This window comes from Coffea arabica, chromosome 9c (assembly GCF_036785885.1).
Source record: "Coffea arabica cultivar ET-39 chromosome 9c, Coffea Arabica ET-39 HiFi, whole genome shotgun sequence".
In the NCBI taxonomy this organism is placed as follows: domain Eukaryota; kingdom Viridiplantae; phylum Streptophyta; class Magnoliopsida; order Gentianales; family Rubiaceae; genus Coffea; species Coffea arabica.
This window is the reverse complement of record NC_092326.1, coordinates 40,924,175-40,947,978: the sequence shown is the minus strand read 5'-3', so window position 1 is coordinate 40,947,978 and position 23,804 is coordinate 40,924,175. Positions and strand designations below refer to the sequence as shown.

General features: G+C 36.1%; 3 protein-coding genes across 3 annotated transcripts; all 3 read left to right on the top strand.

The window, feature by feature from the left end:
* The first annotated feature begins 689 nt into the window (after nucleotides 1-689).
* On the top strand, nucleotides 690-2,648 carry LOC140014247 (uncharacterized). The gene is made up of 3 exons (XM_072064687.1): nucleotides 690-1,717; nucleotides 2,208-2,372; nucleotides 2,576-2,648. The coding sequence occupies exons 1-3, from the start codon at nucleotides 690-692 to the stop codon at nucleotides 2,646-2,648; spliced, it is 1,266 nt and encodes a 421-aa protein (XP_071920788.1).
* A 1,856-nt stretch (nucleotides 2,649-4,504) lies between these two features.
* Nucleotides 4,505-5,141, top strand: LOC113709047 (uncharacterized). Its single transcript, XM_027231797.1, has 2 exons — nucleotides 4,505-5,020; nucleotides 5,127-5,141. Exons 1-2 carry the CDS (start codon nucleotides 4,505-4,507, stop codon nucleotides 5,139-5,141), a joined length of 531 nt encoding a protein of 176 aa, XP_027087598.1.
* Nucleotides 5,142-21,407: 16,266 nt separating this feature from the next.
* On the top strand, nucleotides 21,408-22,871 carry LOC140014246 (uncharacterized). Its single transcript, XM_072064686.1, has 2 exons — nucleotides 21,408-22,402; nucleotides 22,652-22,871. Exons 1-2 carry the CDS (start codon nucleotides 21,408-21,410, stop codon nucleotides 22,869-22,871), a joined length of 1,215 nt encoding a protein of 404 aa, XP_071920787.1.
* The last annotated feature ends 933 nt before the right edge of the window (nucleotides 22,872-23,804 follow it).

Below are 23,804 nucleotides of genomic sequence, written 5' to 3'. Positions count from 1 at the left end.
CCTTCAAGCTTTATTTACTTTGCGGCCGGATTCTACAGTTGTAACATTGTGGGAGGGAGATGGGGAAAAAATGTGTACATTTCCGCTGTCTTAATTAAAAATTTTATAGCCAGATTCATGCAATTCCAAGACTTCAGCGCAAAGCTGATAATGAACGAATGCTGATTATGATACAGATTACAGAAGGTCGATAAATTGGAAAGTGGTGGGCTAGAAGCGGACGAATAATTTTAAAAACACCAAAGAAGGTTAGTAATAAATGGCAGCGAAAGAAACGCAAGATGGATAGATGCTGATGCAGAATTCTCCTTCTTTATTTTCTTTCTCTTACTGCTTTCGACCATTTAGATTTTCCGTAGGCATTTATCTTAACAATGTTTCATGCCCATTTTGATGTCATCCCAAAAATTCCATCCAATGGCTCACAAACAAGGCAAGACATGGAAAAAAAAAAACTAAATTGATAAAATCATTGGAATTTTTCAGAAACAAATTAAAATAATAATTTGTTTGGCCAAATTTTGGAAGTGTGCAACGTTTTGGAGTGGCTGCCCCTTAGTAATGCTGCCCTATTTCAACGTTTGGTACCCCTTGCCTTCCTTATATCTTCAAACAAGTTGATTGGTATTGCCTTTTCTTTCACAAAGTTCTTACTGCAAAAATCATCTTATCATTTCCAAACATCAACAATGGTATCCTTTCTTCCTCTCCTTTACACCACAGCTTCCCCTTCAGTAAATGATGAAGAATTCAACTCCTTCCATTCCATTGACCGCAAGTTGTTCGTTCGCTTGATTACCAACCTGGGTCGACAACCATCCGAGTCCATGCAACTCATGGCGTTTTGGCTATGGCTAGAACAAGAAGTCGTGGACAACTTGACCTTGGTGAACCAAATGTTGTCCTTGCCAGCAACTCTCATGAACGAATTAGCAGATGAAAGCGTGATGTGTCTCAAATGTGTGGAAAGTGATTCTTTCCCTTTTGGAGAAAAAGACCCACATGAACTCGTGTTGCTCCCTAGTTTTGTGGAGAGAAACATCAGCTTTCAATACTTCTACGAGAATCGAATTGGGGTTCTTCGTGGGGTGTCGAAAATGATCGGGGAAGTTTGTTCCAGGGCATTTCACGACTTGCTCGACAAAAACACCGGTGGAACCGGGTTTTTTGTCCCCGCGGTCCTAAAAGGATCTAGCGAAACTTCTTCATCTTTTGGTGAAGTTGGGACAATCTCGCGAAGCCATGGTGGTGTTAGAAACCCCAACACCCCATTGGTGGAGAAAGTTGGCGAAACTTCTTCATCTTTTGGTCAAGTTGGATCGATGTTCTCGCGAAGCCATGGTGGTGCTAGAAATCCCAATCTGCCATCGGTGGAGAAAGTTGGCCAAAGTTCATCATTTTTTCCTGTTGGAAATAGTTCAAATTTTATGGGGAGCGGGGTGACGGCGAGTGTGGCTCAAACCCCACCTGCTAATGCTACTGCTGTTGCTGTTTATCCATACTGGTTTCCTTTATATAATCGTATGCGGCCTATGGGATCTGTACAGTTAACAGAAGATCAGATTATGGAAAATGAACTGTGTCACAGGTTGAACACTAGCCTGAATGCTTTGGTGGAGGAGAATGATGAAGTCTCCCCTGATGAGAGGACAATTTTCTTAACTTTCTCCAAGGGTTACCCCATATCAGAAACTGAAGTTAGGGAGTTCTTCACTAGGTATCTCTTATCATCGATCTGTTATTACTTCCATTTTCTCTCTCCTATTTTTATTTGATTTTTGAACCATTTAATTTGTCTTTTGTTGCATTTGATTACATGTTTTCGGGGCATTATCATTGATTAATTTGCCCGTGAAAAATTTTGGGAGTGAAAAATTGTGCAACCGTGTTCAATTAGTTTTTGCTGGACTGGATCGTGTGTGCAGTATTATTGACAATTTCTCTAGAAAAAATATTGGACACAAACTTGATTAATTTGTTAATTGATGTTTGGTACTTGAGAATAAAACTTAATTGACTCCTTCCTTATGATATTTTTGTATTCAACTCCCTACAAGCCCGACATTCCATAACCACTGAAAGGTGATATCACATATCAAAGATAAACATTTAACTTTTATTTAAATATTTTATCATGCATATAGTTTTATATGTGTGTGTGTGTTTCAAAGATCTTTTCCTTTGTCAAATGTTTCATTTGTTGACAGGAAATTTGGAGATTTCATTGAAGCCATTCAGATGCAAGAAGTTCCACCAAATGAGCAAATATTGTACGCCCGAATTGTTGCAAGGTCAGCCTCAGCCCTTGATGCGGTGGTGGAAGGCGGAATAGCCAAGTACACCATCAATGGGAAGCATGTCTGGGCTAGGAAGTATGTAAGGAAGCAGAAGTCCCCTCCAAGAAATGTAGCATTACCTATAAAATGAACGACGCCTGAGGAGGGAGGGGACTAATCAATCAAAACTGCAATTACAGTTGTGCTAGTGTTGTAATAAGGGATTTGAGTGTTTCTGTTGTTGTTTTTGAAGTTTGTTCATTTATGGTGTGGATGTTTGTTTGGTTTATCGGTTTTAGCTTTTGGAACATTTTAAGGGCTGAAGCATCTTTGGATTTAAGACTGAATGCTGCAGTAGTCCGTGGATTTTAGTGATGAGGATAAACATCAATTATCTTGTCTGGCATCCTAGTTGCTCCAAATCTTTTACAAATTTATTCAAGTTCAAGAGTTTTTGGAACCCAAAATCTTGGTATAGATTTGACATTTGCCCTTCATTTTGAAACCAAAAGTGGTCTTTCATTTACTCTTTAAGTGACTCGACTCGACTCTCTAGCTTTTATGTTGCATGAATAGAGAGTATTCATTTATATCAAATATAAACCACGTCAGTAATAAATTATTTACACTGGTTTCCATCGAACACGTACAATATAAGTAAAGAAGACTAAATACTTTTACCAAATTTGCTGTTGCTGTAATAGATCCATGATAAAGGACATTTCCAAATTTGCTGTAGCTATATTGGTCAAAAACATGAGTAAATTGAATTAGTGTTCCTACATGTATTTGTGGCTACGATTTCAAATTTCATGTACGTTCAAAAAAGTAATAGTGAATCACTACAATTTTCTTCCCTTCATTCAAAATTTCTGTTCTTGATGAATAACTCCAATATTTCAAGATATATGTACAAACAACATGCTCAGCACATTTAGAAAAAATTTAATTGTCAATACATGTCACTATATAGATTATGCGAGCACGAATGCACCTACATAGGAGGAAACAATCCTTTCCGTCCTTAAACTATTTGCTTTATATGATTTTGACCCCTCAATTATAAATTCTCTCAAAGAAACCCTTGAACAAAATAAGTGCCAAGTTCAAAGATTTCTGTCAATTTTACTTGTTAGTGGTGATGGAATGATGGGGCAAAATTTACTGCACAAAAAAAAAGGCAACTTAAAAGATGAGTCAAAAATATTTTCAGAGCACTGTTGTGCCCTCTATACTATTTTAGTAACACTATTGGTTTTTGTGTTTGGTCGGTTTTGCTCCTCACTCTACCATCACTAACGCGTAAATTTGGTCGAAGTCCTTCAAGTTGACACATTTTTTGTTCAAGGTTTATAATTAAGGGGTCAAAACTGCACAAAGCGAATATTTAAGGGTTGGATGGATGGTTTCCTCCCCATATAATATGGGGATGTGAATACGCATGTTAGACTACATTTGAAAAGACTGAAATTTAAAAACTGAAGTCTGAAGTCTGAAATCTGAAATTTAAATCTATTAAAATAATGAATTGATAAGTACTAAATTTGATATATTTGAATTTATATCACATTAAATCATAAGTGAATAATTTATCACTTATTGTTTTAAGTAAATTTGTTTAGAAAATTCAATGCCACCTAATGAATTTGAATGTTCTAGTTTTAGTTATCAAAAGCGTCTAAATATAATAAGATTTGAATCTATTAAATTTAAGTGTTGAATTGAGTTATCAAATAGGGTCTTAATGAGTAAACGGAGGAAGGGTTGAGTTGGGTGGTAATATAAGAGGAATTTTAAGTATGAGGTATTGAGTCCAAACCATCCCACTTACAAAGAAAAAAAGTTTAAAAAATATATTAATGAGTAAACTAACTAATCCGAGAAAAAAGTTTAAACTTTCCATGTACGAAAGCATTAAATACCACCGCTCTTTTTAAGTTTTCACTCAACAAACTCTTTTCCAAAATTCAATGGCCTGTAACGGCATTTGCATCTATATAAGCATGAAACATTTCTCAAGTAGATATACCCAGCTGTCCTCTTTGCCGAGACATCGTCTACATAAAATTAAAAAAATTAAGCAAGCTGAGGGACCGTAAGCAAGAGGTCTCGGATTCGAGTTCTTCTGCTTACACTAAAAAAAAATTAAAAAAAAAAACACTATATCTGATCTAGAGTATATTCTTTCTTTCTTAAGAAAATTTTCTAACTTGGTCAAATTTTGAACAATGTCATTGTCTGCCAGTGCACTTTTCCTTTATTGCTGCCCTAAAATTACAGATGAACAATTCAACGTGTTTCACTCGATGGAGAGACAATTATACTCGCACGTAATCTTTGATCTTGGCCAAGACCCTGAGCAATCCATGCAAGTCATAGGGTTCTGGATGTGGCTAGAATTAGTAATTTGCACCAAGAAGGATTTGGTGATCCAGTTGTTGAAGCTGCCTATTAAGGAACTTAAAGAAGTTGCGGATGAAAGTGTCGTGTGCCTGAGATGCATGGGGAGTGAAATCTTACCATTTGCAGATGGTAATTTTGAGCTTGTTTTGCTTCCAAAATTGGTACTCCAAAACATTAGGCTTGAACTCTTGCATGAATATCGATTAACTGTGATTAATGAGGTGAGAAGAAGGGTCAGAGATGTCTGTCTTAGGGCTTTCAAAAATATCCTTGAAAAAGTTGTTGATGATAAGTTTTGTGGTGGATCTGGTAGCATTTCAACAACAGCTAGTCCCGGAGAGGTTGGTTGGTCACATGATTATGGAATACCCAATTCTAGTTGAAGTGGCACAGCTAGTTGAATTTCTCACTTCTCTTGTAATCTATATCTTTTCCTTTATGTTTCAGTTAATGGAACTTTGAAATGTTAAGCTTTATGAATAAATGCTTTTGTTGTATTCAGTAACAAGTAGATTAAAGAAAAAAAGTAGAAAAGCCAAAAAACAAAAAAAATTAACTGACATACATGTTCTGTGATCATCCAAGATAAGTGTATGTAGCTGGGAACTTCCACTGTCCAACGGATAACTATTCCTTTTTTTTTTTCTTGAAGCTATTCAAAGGCCATTTAATTTTTAATCCACAAAGAGGAAAATGCAATTGACTCTATTATCCAGGTCGAGTCGCATAAAATTCTTCATTGAAAACAAAAGCTAGATCATGTTAATTCATTTCCACTCAAGCACAGAAAAAGCTCCACTTTTTATAATTTTGTATATTTAGTGCTTATTAATTATTTGTATCTTTGAAAATTACAATTTTCCATGTTTCCTCGACATATTTGGTCCATTTCAACTAAATATAAATTTCCAAAGCACGAGTTAAATTTTAATTTCAAATTTATCCTTGTCATGCTGTAAAAAAGAAAAATTGTACCCCCTTTTCTGCATCCAATTGTTAGATTCTTTTCTTTGGGAAAGTTTTACCAAAAGCATGTTGAATGGCAATATTATGAAAAGAAAAAAAAATATTGAATTACTTACTCTTAGAGGCCTTAAGCACTCTAAGAGGCAAATTGTCACAAAGTAGATTAGGCAGCTATTAATTGGTAGCCAAAACTGAAACGTTCTACGGTCATTAATTATGACAAAAATGATTTTACCAATCTTTTGTTTGCCTACCAAAAAATTACGATCAGGATGACACTTAAAGGGATCTAACTTCCGTGGATACTGTATGTGATAGTTCCACTTTCCCTTAGGGCGTACCTTAAGAGTTAGCGGACTATCTGTCCAATTCTCACCAGGACTTACTAATTCAAAAATTCACAGAAAGTACTAAAACGCACAATTAATTTCAAATTGTCAACCTAAAACTATATACAATAGAGTCATTAACGATTCAAACTTAAAGTACAAACCAAAATATTCAATTTTATACAAATACATGTAAGGTTTACTAATACAGAGGAGTTCGAACAAAATGCCTAAAAACTAAAACTAGGTCAAACTCTTCCCAAAATTTTTGGCCCATGTCTTCGCCCCTTAAATAAAAACAAGGATAACGGAATGAGTTTTCGCTCAATGAGGTACCACAGGGTCATGCAATAGAAAATCACATAGTTTGGACTTTAAACTATCAAATATAAGCACCAATTAGAGAGATAAGTAAACACCACAACTAATTAACTCAGAGTGATTCAAGTGAATAGATGCAGTTGGCTCTCAAGAACCAAATTCCTAGTCGCATTAGTTTGATCCAAACCTGTTGACACTCCATCAATGTTTAGAGAAGCAGAAACATTGATCGCAAAATCCCTGCTTTACACCAGTTTCCGTCCACCAATTATATCCCTTACCGAACCCGAATACCAAATAGAAACAGTGGTGGTAATACTCGAGTATACCAAATATCAGAAGAATCCAATACTCAGTGAATCAGTGACAGTTTTCCTCATGGCCTGTTAATCTATCCCGACCAAATTCTTGCTAGTTCGAGTCGATTAACTAACAATGAGGTTTGGGTCCAAATTCACAGTGTGGTCATTGGATATTAAGTTCCAAACGACGTCAAATTCATGCACAAATAACATATTTCAAATGAACTATGAACCCGTCAAACAGTCAAGTGGGACCGAGTGTGATAAAGTCAACTTGACGAATTGGTCTACTTAATTTCCACGCAGAGCAACTTGAATGTACAAACTCATCCAACTCAGATTAAACCAAAATCACAGTCATACAAATCATATATCTCAGTCACAAAGCAACTCACTTAAGCAACAAATTATGCAAATGATACACTCATCTTTTTAAAATAGAGTAACGCTAAACGTTCAATCCCGGATTGTACTCGTTTTCACCGTCAAACCCTAAAAGTAACCAAGATAAGATGTCATGATCCGACCATTCAAAACTTAGGTTAATGAAGTGCACATTTTAGACTCAACTATGAGCTAAACGCCTATCCAAGTTTGGCATCTCAAAATTCAAAATTCAAAGACAAACTTGAAAGTGCCAATCGAAGAATATCCAAATGTCATCTAGGGTTATGATTCAAGTAAGTTATTAATGTGAAAAGAAAACACTTAGACTCAAAAGATGTAAGAGACCAAAAGAGAAAAAATTAGATATTTATAACCCATGAAACTTAGCAAAATATACGTAAGATATACACACAACTTTAAGAAGAAAAACAACCAATCTCGAGTTTCAAGTTGGACAAATGAAACTAGAAAGCATGCTAGAAGAAACTATTACTTGTCCTCTTGTTTTACACATGATTTTTGATAAAATTCAGCTTATACGTCACTATCAAGGTGCTCTCAAGCAATCATAAGTAACCTAAGTCCAAACCAACCTAAAATCACCCCTCTAACATCACTCATATCACAAGAAAGAAAGTAACAAAAATTTCAGTAGCACCTCCCCTTATTTCCTTAATTTTCCCTTCCAAATTCAATACTTATTTTCATGGCAAACCATCCTCAATCAAGACTACACGTCATAGGTTATAAAGGACACTTGTTTAAGGCCACAAAGCCATCTAAAATAGACAATTATCTAACTCAAAAACAACCATAATAAAGCTGTAAAATGTTAATCCTAAGCTGAAATTCACCTCTACAAGCTGAAAATATCTATAATGAAGCCAAAATAACATATAAAAGTTAGAAAATTCACATGGCAAAACTACTAGATCATACCCAAACTCAAATCAAATATCAAAGCTGAAATTTCTCACTCAAAGTTGAAATTTTCCAACCACCACACAAACCAGGAAATTTTCCATGAAATCTACCAAAATCAAACCTTAAATCTACTCATATGCAAGTAATAAAAGAAAATATGGTTTTTTGATATGTTTACCTTCAAGCCCTAAGGTGAAATGCAACCAAAAGTTCCCTTTCCTCCAAAATCTCTCCACCAAAGTCCTTAATCCTTCCTAAATGTCATTTTTTATGGAGTGGTTTGCAAGCTTTGGATGAAATTTCAAGGATTCAAGCAAGAATTGAATTTGAAGATGGAGTTTTCTTTCTCTCTTTGAGATGGCTGCGTTTGGATTAACTATTTTTGGGGTATTTTTGAAAAATTTTACTGTAACAGAGTTTTTAAAATATATTTTGGGATATTTTTAGAAAATATTTTGGAATATTTAAGAGTAGTAGAGTTTTTAAAATATATTTTGGAATATTTTTAAACATTAAAAAAATTTAGACTACTTTTTAGGATACCTTTTAGAATACTTTTTAAAAATTTTTATAGTATTTGGAAAACTAATTTTTGAAAAACTCCTTGATCGAAACAGAGCCGTACATTTATCAGTAACAGACATTTTGTTTGAGATGGCTCAATATTTTTGGCGTACCATTGTGCAATTTATAATGTCTAAGGATAATAAAACCGGCCAGAAACACAAACACCATAATTCAGCACAATAATTATTGATGGATTTTTCTCTTTCTCAAAATGATATGAATATTAATGTGATCTGCTAAGCACCAAAGGTACTTACACTGATGCAAAATGACAATTGAACACCATAATTCTAATTTAGAAAATTCAAAGTAGAAGATGAAAAGCAGTTGGTATAGAATCAAAGTACCAAATGAAAGTTACTCTATCCTTTTTCCTTTCTGAATTTCTCTCCATCTCCCATGTTACATCAGGTAAAAAGTATTCATCCTCTTTTTTATTGATTACGTACATGGAGCCTGGTCGCAGAACACTATGGCCTATGTCTCGAGAGTGTTATTCCCTTACAATCCCTATCTATTGTTTCATCGCATTTAATGAAGTATTGAGTTGGAAAATACCATTGTGGTATGCAACTGTCACTACTGAATTAGCTATATTTATTGCTCTTGTAGATTAACTATAGTAAAATAAAGAAATGCAACTATTTCCATATATCATTAACATTTTTTTTATTTCTTAGGTATCATTGATATCATTACCTATCAAATGGATCAAAAAATTAGTGAACACTTTTTAGCACACATAGTTTATATTTAATTTATCATTTAGATGTGCGCAATCACATTTATTCATCCTGTCATTTATAACTTCTTTTACTTTATTTAATTTATTAAAAAATTAACACTAGTTACCCGTCAAACATCATATAAGTTAAGAAGACTGGGGGAAGGATTGACTGGAGTGGTAAGGCGAGAGAGATTGTAAGTAGGAGATTTTCAACAAAAAAAAAAAATTAAGAAGACTCAATACTTAGAAATATCTTTTTTTTTTGTCAAAGTAGTTGTTGCGGTAATAGATCCATGACAAAGGACATTTCCTACATGTACAAAGATCTAGCATATTTATTTTGGTCGAAGCTTGACTTAATTAAGTTAGTAATTCTACATGTATTTGTGTCCACAAATTTCAAACTTCAGGTACATTCGGTAGTATAAAAGTGAATCACAACAATTTTGTTTCTTCCATTCCAAAAAAAAAAAAAGAAAAATCTTAGATAACTCCAATCTTTCAAGCTATATGCAATGGCAACAAGATCAAAACATTTAGAAAAATTTTAATTGCCAATGCATGTAACTAGTTGAGATTATGTGAGCATGAATGCACCTATATATATAAAATGGCAAGTGAGTAAGCTTATTAAAATGAGTAAGCATATGAAAGCATTAAATCCACCTATTTTGTTAGCTTTTTCTTCAACAAACTCTGTGCTCAAATTTAATGGCCTTTAACTACATTTGCATCTATATAAGCCTGACAACGTTTCTCAAGTAGAAGCACCCAACTATCCTCCTTCCAGAGACACTGTCTACATAAACCTTATATCCTATCTAGTATAAATTCACAAAATTTAATCTTTTTTTCTTCGTAAGAAAAACTTCTAACTTGGTTCAACCTTGAACGATGTCGTTGTCTACCGGTGCACTTTTCACTTATTTTTGCCCTGAAATTACAGATGACCAATTCAATGCATTTCACTCGATGGAGCGACAACTCGCGCCTAATCTTCGATCTTCGCAGAGACCCTGAACAATCCATGCAAGTAATTGGGTTCTGGATGTGGCTAGAATTAGTCATTTGTGACAAGATGAATTTGATAATTCACTTGTTGAAGCTGCCTATTGCAGTACTTAATGAGGTTGCAGATGAGAGCGTTGTGTGCCTGAAATGCATTGGGAGTGAGATCTTACCCTTTAGAGATGGTGTTTTTCAGCTTGTTTTACTCCGATAATTGGTATGCGAAAACATTAGTCTTGAATTTTTGCATGAATACCGATTTACTGTGATTAATGGGGTGAGAAAAATGGTAAAAGATGTTTATGTTAGGGCTTTCAAAGACATCCTTGAAAAAATTGTTGATGAAAAATTTCCTGGAGTGTCTGGAAGGCGCCATAGTATTTTGACAACAGATAGTGCAGGAGAAGTTGGTTGGTCGCATGATTGTGGAATATCCAATTCTTTTGCAAGAGCTGTTATCAACAAAACTCGGTCATGCAACGTTGATAAGGAAGGAAATGGAAATCTTACGGCAGCTGATGGCAATAAAAGAACTTGTCCTTTTAATGGCGATGGAAGAACCTTGGCAGCTGCAAATGGCCAAAAAAATTGCTATCGCATTAGTAATGAATCTACTAGCTTCAGTACTAATATTGGTGATAGGCAAATTTCAACAACATTTGGCAATAAATCCATCTGTTTTATTGGAGGAGTAAACAGTTTAAAAGGGAAGCATGTCATTCAATTTCCATATAATGCTCCTGTTATTGGTTTTCCAATTTTTCCACCTGCGCAGGGATTTTATCCAATACCTCCTGGCAGAGCGCTTAACATACAACAGATTTTGCCCGCTGAAAATGTGCAGGCTTGTCAGGATGCAGAAGTTAAGCCATCATGCGGCATCGTTTTGTAACCAATCAAACATATCAGTAGGGAAATAGGATAAGTGCAACGGTGTCGTTTTAGGATCAATTAGTAGAACTCAGAATAAGTGGAACGGTGGCGTTTAATGCATATCAGATTCAGTAAGGATTAGTTAGAGTCGGTTAGCCACACTTATTTGTACGTAAACGTTCAATAGAAATCACATGCAAGAATAATCCCAGAATCTCATTCTTTTTCATTCTTTCTCTCTATTTCTCATTCTCTCTCTCTCTCTCTGTGCTCTATTTCCTCTAGCTCTCTCTCCCATCTATACTTTCTTTTCCCCAAATTCGAGTGTATAATCCCTAATGCTTAATCCAGGATCCTGACATTTGGTATCAGAGCAGGACGGATCCTTGGAGGAAGTGGAATTCCATGGCAGAAAGCACCAGGTTCAAGATCTTGGAGGAACAAATCAAGAAGCAAGATCTCAGGCTCTAGGAAGTAATTGAAGGATTGCAAGCCTCGCGGCGCAGCAGCTGAGGATGAGGGAGGAGTTCCGGAAGGAATTAAAAGGGAGCAACCTAAGGATGGAAGGTCTGGTAGTAGAAATGAAGCAAGAACTCAGCACCTTTATGAAGGCATTGATGAACAAGGAGAAAGCTGTATCAGAGGAAGATAGGCTAAGGATTGAACAAACACCGCTATTGCCCACTCCACCATTGAATCAGAGACTACCAGTAGGAGCTGATAACAACAGGATGGCAAGGAAATAGGTAGGTAGGTTCTTGGTCTCTAATCCTCCAAAAATTGACTTGCCTATGTTCAATGGGGAGAATCCGAGGGAATAGATTAGAAAATGCAACAAGTATTGTTTAAACTATCAAATTCCTGATAAAATGGAAGTTATAGAAATGTACTTAGAGGGAAGGGCAGATAACTGGTTCCAAGGAGTAAAACTGGAGAAACCAGGTCTAGTATGGGGAACCTTCGTAGAACTGTTGTATAAAAGGTTTGACAACAGGAGTGGCAGGGATGTGGTAGAAGAATTTAATAAACTGCAACAATTATGATAGGTAGAGGAATATCAGGAAAAATTTGAAGAGCTCAAAACCCTCATAATGCTTAAGAATCCCCACCTAGGAGAGGAATACTTTGTATCTAGCTTTATCAGTGGACTCAAGAACGAGATTAAAACAATGGTGAAAATGTTGAAACCTGCAACCTTGTCCGAAGCCTTTGAGATGGCTGTACTACAAGAAGATGCATTGAAACTCCAGGTCAGAAGCTGGAAAATGGCGCCTGAAGGCAGGTTTGGAATTTCCAGGAGTCCTGCCCAACAACAGAGCCATAGTCCTCACTATAAAGTTCCTTCTATCAATACCTTCAGGAATACCTCATTCAAAGGGAAGCCGATTTCTGCTGCAGATACTGAACCTAAAAGGCTATCAGCTTAAGAGTTACAGTACAGAAGGAGCAATGGACTTTGTTTCAAATGTGGAGAAAAATTTGGACAAGATTATCAGTGCAAGTCAGGTTACCTAAATCTTTTGATCACAGAAGAGAAAAAGGACTCTGAGTTTGAGGATGCAGTAGGTGAACAAGATGAAGCTACGGGCAATCCTGGACAAATCATGGAAATGTTCCTTCATACATTGTCAGATGCATTGCAAAGGAAGACAATAACACTGGTAGGGAAACTAGATGGGGAAGAAATGCTAATACTAGTTGACACCAAGAGCTCAGACAGCTACATCAGCAGTGAAAAAGTAATTGCCTTTGATGTTCCTTATCGAATGGTTGAACTTTTCTCTGTAATAGTAGGGAATGAAGCTTGTGTAACTAGTAAGGCCATATGTCCTAAGGTGGTATGGGAGATCAATCAGTACAAATTCTGCTATGATTTAAAAGTAATGGACCTGAGTGGCTGGGATATCATTTTGGAAGTAGACTGGATAACTCGCTTTAGTCTCATTACTTTTGATTTCCACCAGTTAACCATCTTCCTGCACAATCAAGGTGAAGTAGTTCAGCTAAGGGGACAAGCTGGGAATTGTGACTTGAATCTTATTAGGGGGAGTAATCTAAGGAATTTTATTGAATATAAGAAGCAGATGTGTCTGGAAATGAGGATGGGACAAAATGCGCAATCAGAGAAGGGGGATATGCCTACTGAGGTTCAAGGCATCATTGATGAATTTGCTAATGTTTTTGAGATGCCCTCTGATCTTTCTCTTTCCAGGGAAATAGATCATGAGATACCTCTAAAACAGGGATCCCAGGCTTTTAAAATGAAGCCATATACATACCCTCATTCGCAGAAGAGTGAGATAGAATGACAGGTCACAGACATGTTGCAGCATGGGGTTATCATCATAGCAACAGTCCATTTGCCTCACCAGTGCTGTTGGTTAAAAAGAAGGAAGGGACATGGTGTTTTTGTGTGGATTACAGGCGCCTGAATGAAATGACCATCAAAGACAACTATTCTATTCCAAACGTAAATGAGTTAATCAATGAATTAGCAGGCTCAAGGTATAAATCTAAGTTGGATCTCACTTCTAGCTACAATCAGATCAGAGTCAAATCCAAGGACACTTACAAAACTGCTTTCCAAACTCATTGTGGCCATTATGAGTTTCTAGTAATGCCTTTCGGACTGACTAATGCACCTACAACCTTTCAGGCCCTTATGAATCAAGTATTTCAACCCTATCTAAGGAAATTCGTGTTGGTTTTCTTTGATGATATTTTAATATACAGTCCCACGTTGGAATCACACCTAGAACATCTGAGAATAGTCTTGATTGTGTTAAGAGAGCACAAACTGTTTGCTAAGAAATCGAAATGCTCATTTACACAACATACTGTGGACTACCTTGGTCACACCATATCTGAGAATGTAGTGTCCATGGATCAGTCCAAGGTGGAAAGCATTATACACTGGCCTGTCCCTAGTACAATTGAAAAGCTGAGAGGTTTCTTGGGGTTAACTGGTTACTACAGGAGGTTTATCAAGCATTATGGGATCCTCTGTAAACCACTTACTGTGTTGCTCAAGAAAGACAATTTCTGTTGGAATGAGGAAGCGCAGAAGGCTTTCACATCACTGAAACGTATTATGAGTACTGCTCCTGTTCTCAAACTGCCAGATTTTCAGAAGCCTTTCACAATCGAAACTGATGTTAGTGGGAGTGGCATTGGAGCTGTACTGATGCAAGAAGGCTATCCCATTGCATTCCTGAGCAAGGCCTTGTCTCCCAGGAATTTGGGGCTGTTAGCTTATGAGAAGGAACTACTAGCATTAGTGATTGCAGTTTCCAAGTGGAGGCATTATTTGGTAGGATATCATTTTATTATTAAGACAGATCATCAATCCCTAAAGTATTTGTTAGATCAAAAACTCACTACAACACTACAGCACAAATGGTTAGCCAAACTGTTGGGGCTGGACTATGAAATTCAATACAAAAAGGGAACAGAAAATAAGGTAGCTGATGCACTGTCAAGATTACATGGGACGACTCAAGAACCGTCTACTCAGCCAGGATCTTGTTTTGCCCTTTCTACTATCCAACCACTGTGGATACAAGAACTCCAGAAAAGCTATGAATCAGATTCTCAATGCCAGGACATTATTTCATAGCTACTGCTAGACCCTCAGGCTCACCAACCTTTTGAGTGGGACAAGGGATTGCTGAAGTACAATAGCAAACTTTATGTAGGCTCAACCAGTGGATTGCGGGACAAGCTCATCCAAACATTCCATGCATCAGCAGTTGGAGGCCACTCTGGACAAAAAGGCTGTTAGCAGAAGTTAAAAGCTTTGTTCTATTGGCCTACTATGAAGAAGGATGTTATCAGACTTATTCAAGCCTGTGATACATGCCAGAGGAACAAATCTGAGCATGTACACTACCCTGGTCTATTGCAACCATTGCCTGTTCCTCGTATGGCTTGGACTCATGTGACTATGGACTTCATAGAGAGTCTACCAGAATCACAAGGCTATGACACAGTGATGGTGGTGATTGACAGATTCACCAAAGTGGGACATTTTCTTGCATTAGCTCATCCATTCACTGCCAAGCAAGTAGCTCAACTCTTCATGGATCACATATTCAGGTTGCAGAATCCATAGTATCTTATAGAGATAGGATCTTTACAAGTGCTTTCTGGCAGGAGCTTTTCAAGTTACTAGGCACGGAATTGAGTTACAACTCAGCTTATCACCCTCAGTCTGATGGACAGACTGAACGTCTCAACTAGTGTGTCGAAACCTACCTGAGATGCATGACTGGGAAATTACCCCATCACTGGAATAGGTGGCTAGCACTAGCTGAATGGTGGTACAACTCTTCCTATCACTCCAATCTGCAAATGACCTCATTTGAAGCCTTGTATGGGTACCAGACTATCCCATTGCCTTTAGGACCTCATTTTGACACAATCATAACAGCAGCTTCCCACCTACTCCAGGAGAGATTGAGGATCTCTAGCACCATCAGGGATCACCTACTCAAGGCACAACAAAGGATGAAGTTCTTTGCTGACTAGAAATGTACTGAACGAACTTTTGAGGTGGGAGACCGGGTCTTCCTGAAGCTGCAACCTTATAAACAGCAGTCAATGCCTATCAGGAAGTGCCTCAAGCTGTCTGCAAGGTTCTATGGCCCTTTCCAAGTGGCAGCTAAGGTAGGGCCAGTGGCTTATCGTCTTGCATTACCTGCAGGGGCAAAGATTCACCCCGTATTCCACGTCTCTTTGCTTAAGAAGTAATTGGGACCTCTACAACCCATTTCAACTACACTGCCTGAGATTGACACTGATGACCAATGTCCTCTACAACCAGAATCCATTCTGCAACGGCGGGTGATCATGTGAAATGGACAGTTAGTGATACAATACCTCATCAAATGGTGCCAACTCGATCAGGAAGAAGCTTCTTGGGAAGACAAAGACTTCATACACGCACAATTTCCTCAGTTTCAGCCTTGAGGACAAGACTGTTAAAAGGGGAGGGCAATGTCAGGATGCAGAAGTTAAGCCATCATGAGGCATCGTTTTGTAACCAATCAAACATATCAGTAGGGAAATAGGATAAGTGCAACGGTGTCGTTTTAGGATCAATTAGTAGAACTCAGAATAAGTGGAACGGTGGCATTTCATGCGTATCAGATTTAGTTAGGATTAGTTAGAGTCGGTTAGCCACACTTATTTGTACGTAAACATTCAACAGAAATCACATGCAAGAATAATCACAGAATCTCATTCTTTTCATTCTTTCTCTCTCTATTTCTCATTCTCTCTCTCTCTGCTCTGTTTCCTCTAGCTCTCTCTCCTATCTGTACTTTCTTTTCCCCAAATTCGAGTGTATAATCCCTAATGATGAATCCAGGATCCTGACAAGGCTTCGTCAGAAGTGCAGAAGGAACCCCACAGCTGGGAACTAAGTGACAAGTTTGGCTTCTTAAGTGTCATCGGTAATTTAAACAACGCCCTACTAGAAGATAGGACAATTTTCTTAACCTTCTCGAGAGGATACCCTATTTCTGAATTGGAACTTTGAAATTACTTTACTAGGTAATTGTCAATTTCTTCTCTCACTTTGTTATCTTGTTCGCTAAGTTAATTGATGAGCTAATTAACAATTTGCGTGTTATTCCTAGGAAATTTGGTGACTTTATAGAAGCAATTTACATGCAAGAAGTGGCACCGGGTGGACAACCACTATATGCACGAGTGATTTCTCACTCGGCTATCGTGGTTGATGTGGTTGTAGCAGGTGGCAAAGCAAAGTACAGCATCAATGGGAGGCAAGTATGGGCTAAAAAATATAAGAAGAAACATACATAGCCTCGATCAATTGTGGCTCCGATGCTGGGACTTGATGTTTTTTGTTTTGATGTCATTTAAGTGGCACATCAAGTTGAATGAAGCACTTTGCTCTTGTAATCTTTATATATTTTCCTTTATTTCCAATTAATGGAGCTTTGAAATGTTATACTCCGTGTATAAATGTTTTTGTTGGACTGAATAGCAAGTAGAGGTGGTAATATGGATAAATGGTTCATAATTGGTTTTGACTTAATGGATGGTGGATGAAATTTATCCAATCCATTTAGATCCATTTAATAAATGGATCTAAATGGATGGATCTAAATGGATTAAATAAAAATCAATTATCCATTTATAATCCATTTAAATATTTTGGTTACTTTTTTTTTGTATTACCATTTCTTGTAATATGAAGATACTTTTTTATGTACTTGTAAATTTTAGGTGTAGTTGGATGAGAAAGATGGCAAAATACTTAGATTTTTCATTTAAGAATTTAGGTAGTATTTTGGTCTAATTTAAGAACAATTGGTCTAATTTGGTTACCGTAATTTATAAATAAAATTTTCAAATGTTATTTAACCTATATCATAAATATAATTTTTAATTTTTTTTTTATCTCATACATGTCATGTCACAAAAAATTTATAATATTCTTTCAAATACAACTAGTGATTGGAAAATTTTCTGGGTTTAAATAAAAGAAACAGTGAGGGAACCCAGCTAGCAATAGGAGGGAAGGTTATGGTGGGGCACCAAAAAGGGGCGGGCGGGCGGGGGGGTTCCCAAATTGAGTTCGTTGATGCGGTCCGCCGCATGATTGGGGAGCATGGGGGATTACACTGTCATATATTTCTTGCTTGCAAGTTTTGATCATGATTGGCTACTTTTATTTGGTTTTTAAATAAATGGATATATGTGATTTTTGTGGATAATCCATATAAATCCATTTAATTTAATGATTTTATTTTGGTCAACCATTTAAAACCAATACCATAAATGGATAATCCAAATCCATTTAATTATGGATTATATGGATGGATAAATGGATGTCAATCCAAATTGCCACCTCTAATAGCGAGTAGATTAGATGAAAAGATAGAAAAGTAAAAAAAAAAGAAAGAAAGAAAGAAAGAAAGAAACTGACATACATGTTAAAATCACCCAAGATTGGTCTTTGTAGTTTGAAACTTCCACAGTTCCACTGTTCAAAGAATAGGTATTCCTTTTTTTAACACAAAAAAAATATTCAAAGGCCATTTACTTTTGCAACCGCAAAAAAGAAAAAGGCAATTTAATCTATTAGCCAGGTTGAGTCACATAAAATTCTTCATTGAAAGCAAAAACTAGATCACGTTATTTCATTTCCACTCGAATCCCATAAAAGCTATTCTCTTAACAATTCTGTATATTTACAGTTTGGTGATTATTTGTTTTTAAAATTACATTTTTCCTTGTTGCTTTGACATATTTGGTCCATGAATTTCCAAAGATCAAGCTAAATTTTACTTCAAACTTATTCTTGTCATGCTGTAAAAATGTAACCACTTCTGTTTATCCAATTGTCAGACTGTTTTCTCTAACTAGAAAATTGGGAAAGTTTTACCAAAAAAAGTGTTGAATGGCAAAATTATTAAAAGCGAAAAATTTTTGGATACTTATTTCAAAGGACTTAAGTACTTCCTATTGTACATATTCAACTCCAGAGTTTAAGGAAAATTTTACATTGTGTTCAATACTCAATAGAAACGCCCTCAATATGAAATTATCAAAAATTATGCTCCGTTCACGAGTTAGTTATTCAAGCACATTCCTAGAAATTTGAAATTTTGGGTTCAAATTCCCTGGCCCCTCCCCACTATTTAAGTTCCAATCCTCCCATGCTGAAAACAATATATGAAAAAAAAAGCACGTCATTTTCACAAATCTTTTGACCCAATGATCAGGATAGGGTTTTTAGAGTCTCTCTTCTGGCAGATTTAGGATTCGATTTCTGGGTTTAATAGTTGGGGATAGAAAGTGTGTAGAGAAAGATGGGAAATTAAAAAAAAGGGATAATTTTAGAAACCTCTCCTAGAGTTTCCAACAATTTCACTGAGATCCATTGAAATTTTAAAAATTACACTTATCTCCCTTGCCCACCAAAAATGACAATATTGGCTTTACCATTTTAATAGAACTCCCTTGTTAGGTATGCATATAGAAAGAATAGGATTTATAATTATTTTTCTTTTCCTTTTCTCTTCTTACTCCTTTTTTTTTAATATTTTGCGTGTAAAACTACGTAACAATAAACTATAAATTTGGCTCTAGTCACTATCTTTATTAGATGTTGAACTAGTTATCTTTTTTTTTTTTTGGATAACTTTGAATGTGATCCAATTTTTTCTGATCTTTTTTTCTTTGTATCAAAGGCAGAAATAACTTAAAAAGAAACTGTGCAACACTACTACTGAACTATGATAGTTCCAACAAATAAAAAATTTATAAGTCTAAAAGAATTATAACTATACTTTCTTCTTCAATTTAGAAGGAATATGTATCCCAAAAGAGCACCATATACAATAACTTATTATAGTAATAAAACTATTGTAATAATTGCTTATTAAATAATAAATATAGGCATTGAAAACTTGTTGCTTTTTCTTCATATTTGTGCTATATATTTTTCAATTGTTTCGGAAAGTAATATAAACTTTACAAACTTAGGGTATTTTAGGGTTTATATAAATTTTTAACCAAGTCTAATGTTTGGTTACCAAAAGTATCAAATCAAGAGAGGTAAGTATAATTTTTAAAACCTCAAGGAAGTTCAGCGAAATTGATAGAAACCTTAGGGAAAGTTTATGAAATTATCCCCAAAAAATAGAACTTATTTAATTTACAAAAATTAAATATTCTAAGGAAACTTAAATTGAGGTCGGTCACTATAATCTTGAAAATTTAAACAAACTTAGGGTGCATTAGATAAAATTAAAATTTGAAAACTCGAATTTGTAATATGAAATTTGAATCCATTAAGTTATTAAATTGTTAAGTAATAAATTTCATATATTTGAATATATATCATATTAAGTGATAGGTGAATACTTTATTGCTTATTTTTTGGAACAAGTTTTGCCTAAAAAATTCAGTGTCACTTAATTAATTGAGATGTTCAATTTTTTTTGTTATCAAACGTATCTGAATATGTTAATATCTAAATCCATTAATTTTAATTGTTGAATTGGATTATCAAACAGAGCGTTAATGTGAAATAGTCCTAATTAAACTTCTAGGGGTGGTGCCTGAAATTATTCCTACACGTATATTTTTTACCAAGGTGGTAAAAATTTCCCCTTCAAGCTTTGTTTAGTTTGCGGCCGGATTCTACAGTTGTAACATTGTGGGAGGGAGATGGGAAAAAAAGTGTACATTACCGCTGTCTTAATTAAAAATTTTATAGCCAGATTCATGCAATTCCAAGACAAGACTTCAACGCAAAGCTGATAATGAACGAATGCCGATTATGATACAGATTACAGAAGGACGATAAATTGGTAAGTGGACCTGGGCTAGAAGCGGATGAATAATTTTTAAAACACCAAAGAAGGTTAGTAATAAATGGCAGCAAAAGAAACGCAAGATGGATAGATGCTGATGCAGAGTTCTCCTCCTTTATTTTCTTTCTCTTATTGCTTTGGACCTTTTAGATTTGGATAAAAAACAAAAAAAAAACCCTTATGTTAAACCTAATATATAGAATATCTCCCGTAATTTTAATACAACATCTTATACTTTGAATTAAATTGTAAAGATGACAGAATCCGTTAAAATTAACGAAAATGACTTATTGAACCCTAAAAATAAATTTTTTGTACCTAATTTTTAACAAACATACCCGTTTTACCCCTTAACCCCCAATTCTCTCTCTCTCTAGAGAATGAAACAAATGATTTTGTTGAACTACCTTTTGCTTGGTTATATCAGGGTATTTTGTCATTTCATCCGTTCCCGTTAATTTTAACGGATTCCGTCACCTTTACAATTTAGTTCAAAAGTATAAGGTGTCGTAATGTATGTTTTGAAATCTGATAGATTTTTCCGTATATTAAATTTATCACAGAGAATTTTTTAGTTTTTTACACTTTAGATTTTCCATAGGCATTTATCTTTTAAAAATGTTTCTTACCCATTTTGATGTCATCGCGAAAATTCCATCCAATAGCTCACAAACAAGGCAATACATGAAAAAAAGCTTAAATTGATAATATCTTTGGTATTATTCAGAAACAAATTAAAATAAGAAAAAAAAATTTTGCCAAATTTTGGAAGTGTGCAACGTTTTGGAGTGGCTGCCTCTTGGTAATGGTACCGCAGAATTAGAAATGCTGCCCTGTATATCCAAGTCGTTTCCCAACAGCCACCTTTTGTACCTCTTGCCTTCCTTATATCTTCAGACAAGTTGATTTGTATTGCCTTTTCTTTCACGAAGTTTTTACTGCAAAAATCATCTTATCATTTCCAAACATCAACAATGGTATCCTTTCTTCCTCTCCTTTACACCACAGCTTCCTCTTCAGTAAATGATGAAGAATTCAACTCCTTCCATTCCATCGACCGCAAGTTGTTCATTCGCTTGATGACTAACCTGGGTCGAGACCCATCCGAGTCCGTGCAACTCATGGCGTTTTGGCTATGGCTAGAACAAGAAGTCGTGGACAACTTGACCTTGGTGAACCAAATGTTGTCCTTGCCAGCAACGCTCATGAGCGAATTAGCAGATGAAAGCGTGATGTGTCTCAAATGTGTGGAAAGTGATTCTTTCCCTTTTGGAGAAAAAGACCCACATGAACTGGTGTTGCTCCCTAGTTTTGTGGAGAGAAACATCAGCTTTCAATACTTCTACGAGAATCGAATTGGGGTTCTTCGTGGGGTGTCGAAAATGATCGGGGAAGTTTGTTCCAGGGCATTTCACGACTTGCTCGTCCCCGCGGGCCTAAAAGGATCTAGCGAAACTTCTTCATCTTTTGGTGAAGTTGGGACAATCTCGCGAAGCCATGGTGGTGTTAGAAACCCCAACACCCCATTGGTGGAGAAAGTTGGCGAAACTTCTTCGTCTTTTGGTCAAGTTGGAACGATGCTCTCGCGAAGCCATGGTGGTGTTAGAAACCCCAATCTGCCATCGGGGGATAAAGTTGGCCAAAGTTCATCTTTTTATCATGTTGGAAATAGTTCAAATTTTATGGGGAGCGGGGTGATGGTGAGTGTGGTTCAAACGCCACCTGTTAATGTTGATGCTGCTGCTGCTTATCCATACTGGCTTCCTTCATATAATCGTATGCGGCCTACTGGATCAGTACAGTTAACAGAAGATCAGATTATGGAAAATGAACTGTGTCACAGGTTGGACAGCCTGAATGATTTGGTGGAGGAGAATGATGAAGTCTCCCCCGATGAAAGGACAATCTTCTTAACTTTCTCCAAGGGTTACCCCATATCAGAAACTGAAGTTAGGGAGTTCTTCACTAGGTATCTCTTATCATCTGTTATTACTTCCATTGTCTCTCCTACTTTTAGTTGATTTTTGGATCATTCAATTTGTCTTTTGTTGCATTTGATTACGTGTTTTGGGGGCATTATCATTGACTAATTTGCCCGAGAGCGTGAAATATTTTAGTTGCATTGCATTGTGCAAACGTGTTCAAAAATATAGTTTTATGTGTGTGTGTGTGTGTGTCAAAGATCTTTTCCATTGTCAAATGCTTCATCTGTTGACAGGAAATTTGGAGATTTCATCGAAGCCATTCAGACGCAAGAAGTTCCACCAAATGAGCAAATATTGTACGCCCGAATTGTTGCAAGGTCAGCCTCAGTTCTTGATGCGGTGGTGGGAGGCGGAAGAGCCAAGTACACCATCAATGGGAAGCATGTCTGGGCGAGGAAGTATGTAAGGAAGCAGAAGCCCCCTCCAAGAAATGTTGCATTACCTATAAAATGAACGACGCCTGAGGAGGGAGGGGACTAATCAATCAAAACTGCAATTACAGTTGTGTTAGTGCTGTAATAAGGGATTTGTATATTTCTGTTGTAGTTGAAGTTTGTTCATTTATGGGGGTCATTAGCAAAAACACTTGTCTTTTTAATAATGTAACCCTATATATAATGTATCTCATGTTTCAGTTTTCATATAACACAATTTCTTTTATCCTTCTATTTTTGAAAATTATATTGGAACATAAGTATTGCTAGAAAACACCATAGAAATCCACGACATGCCTATGCAACCTATAATAATTTTTTAACAAAAATGATTGGAGAAAAGGCAAGGACGTGGGAAGTGGCAAGAAGATCAGATAATAATAGGGAGAGAAAACGCAAGATTATGAAACATATGTACATAGTGTTTCATAATTTCAATCATTATTATATCCTTGATATCCCTCTATATATAAAGTGAAAAAAAAATTCCCACTTCTCACCTTTTTTTTTCACAGTAGAACTAATTTTCTTCAAAATTATAATTATGTGTTTGCCAATACAACTAATTATTAGTAATATAACTACAAAATTAATTAGGGAAAATGGCCAATTTAGTCCCCAAATTTTTTTTTACTGTCAATTTGATCCCTATTTAATTTTTTTGGCCAATTTAATCCCTATACTTACTTATCGGTTCCAATTGAGGAATACCGCGGCGGCGCCACTTTGTAATTTCGATAAAGCTTCTAATTGAACACTTAAGTAGGGGTATTTCAGGTATTTCTAATGGTAACTCCGAGGCCCTATCGATTCCCTCTCCTCCCTTGACCTGCTCCGCCTCCTCATTCCAAGACAACCGTCTTAATGGCACCCTCAACCCTCTCACATGCTGCCTCAACCTCAAGCTCCTCTATCTCTCCAGCAACGACATCTCTGACGAAATCCCATCAGA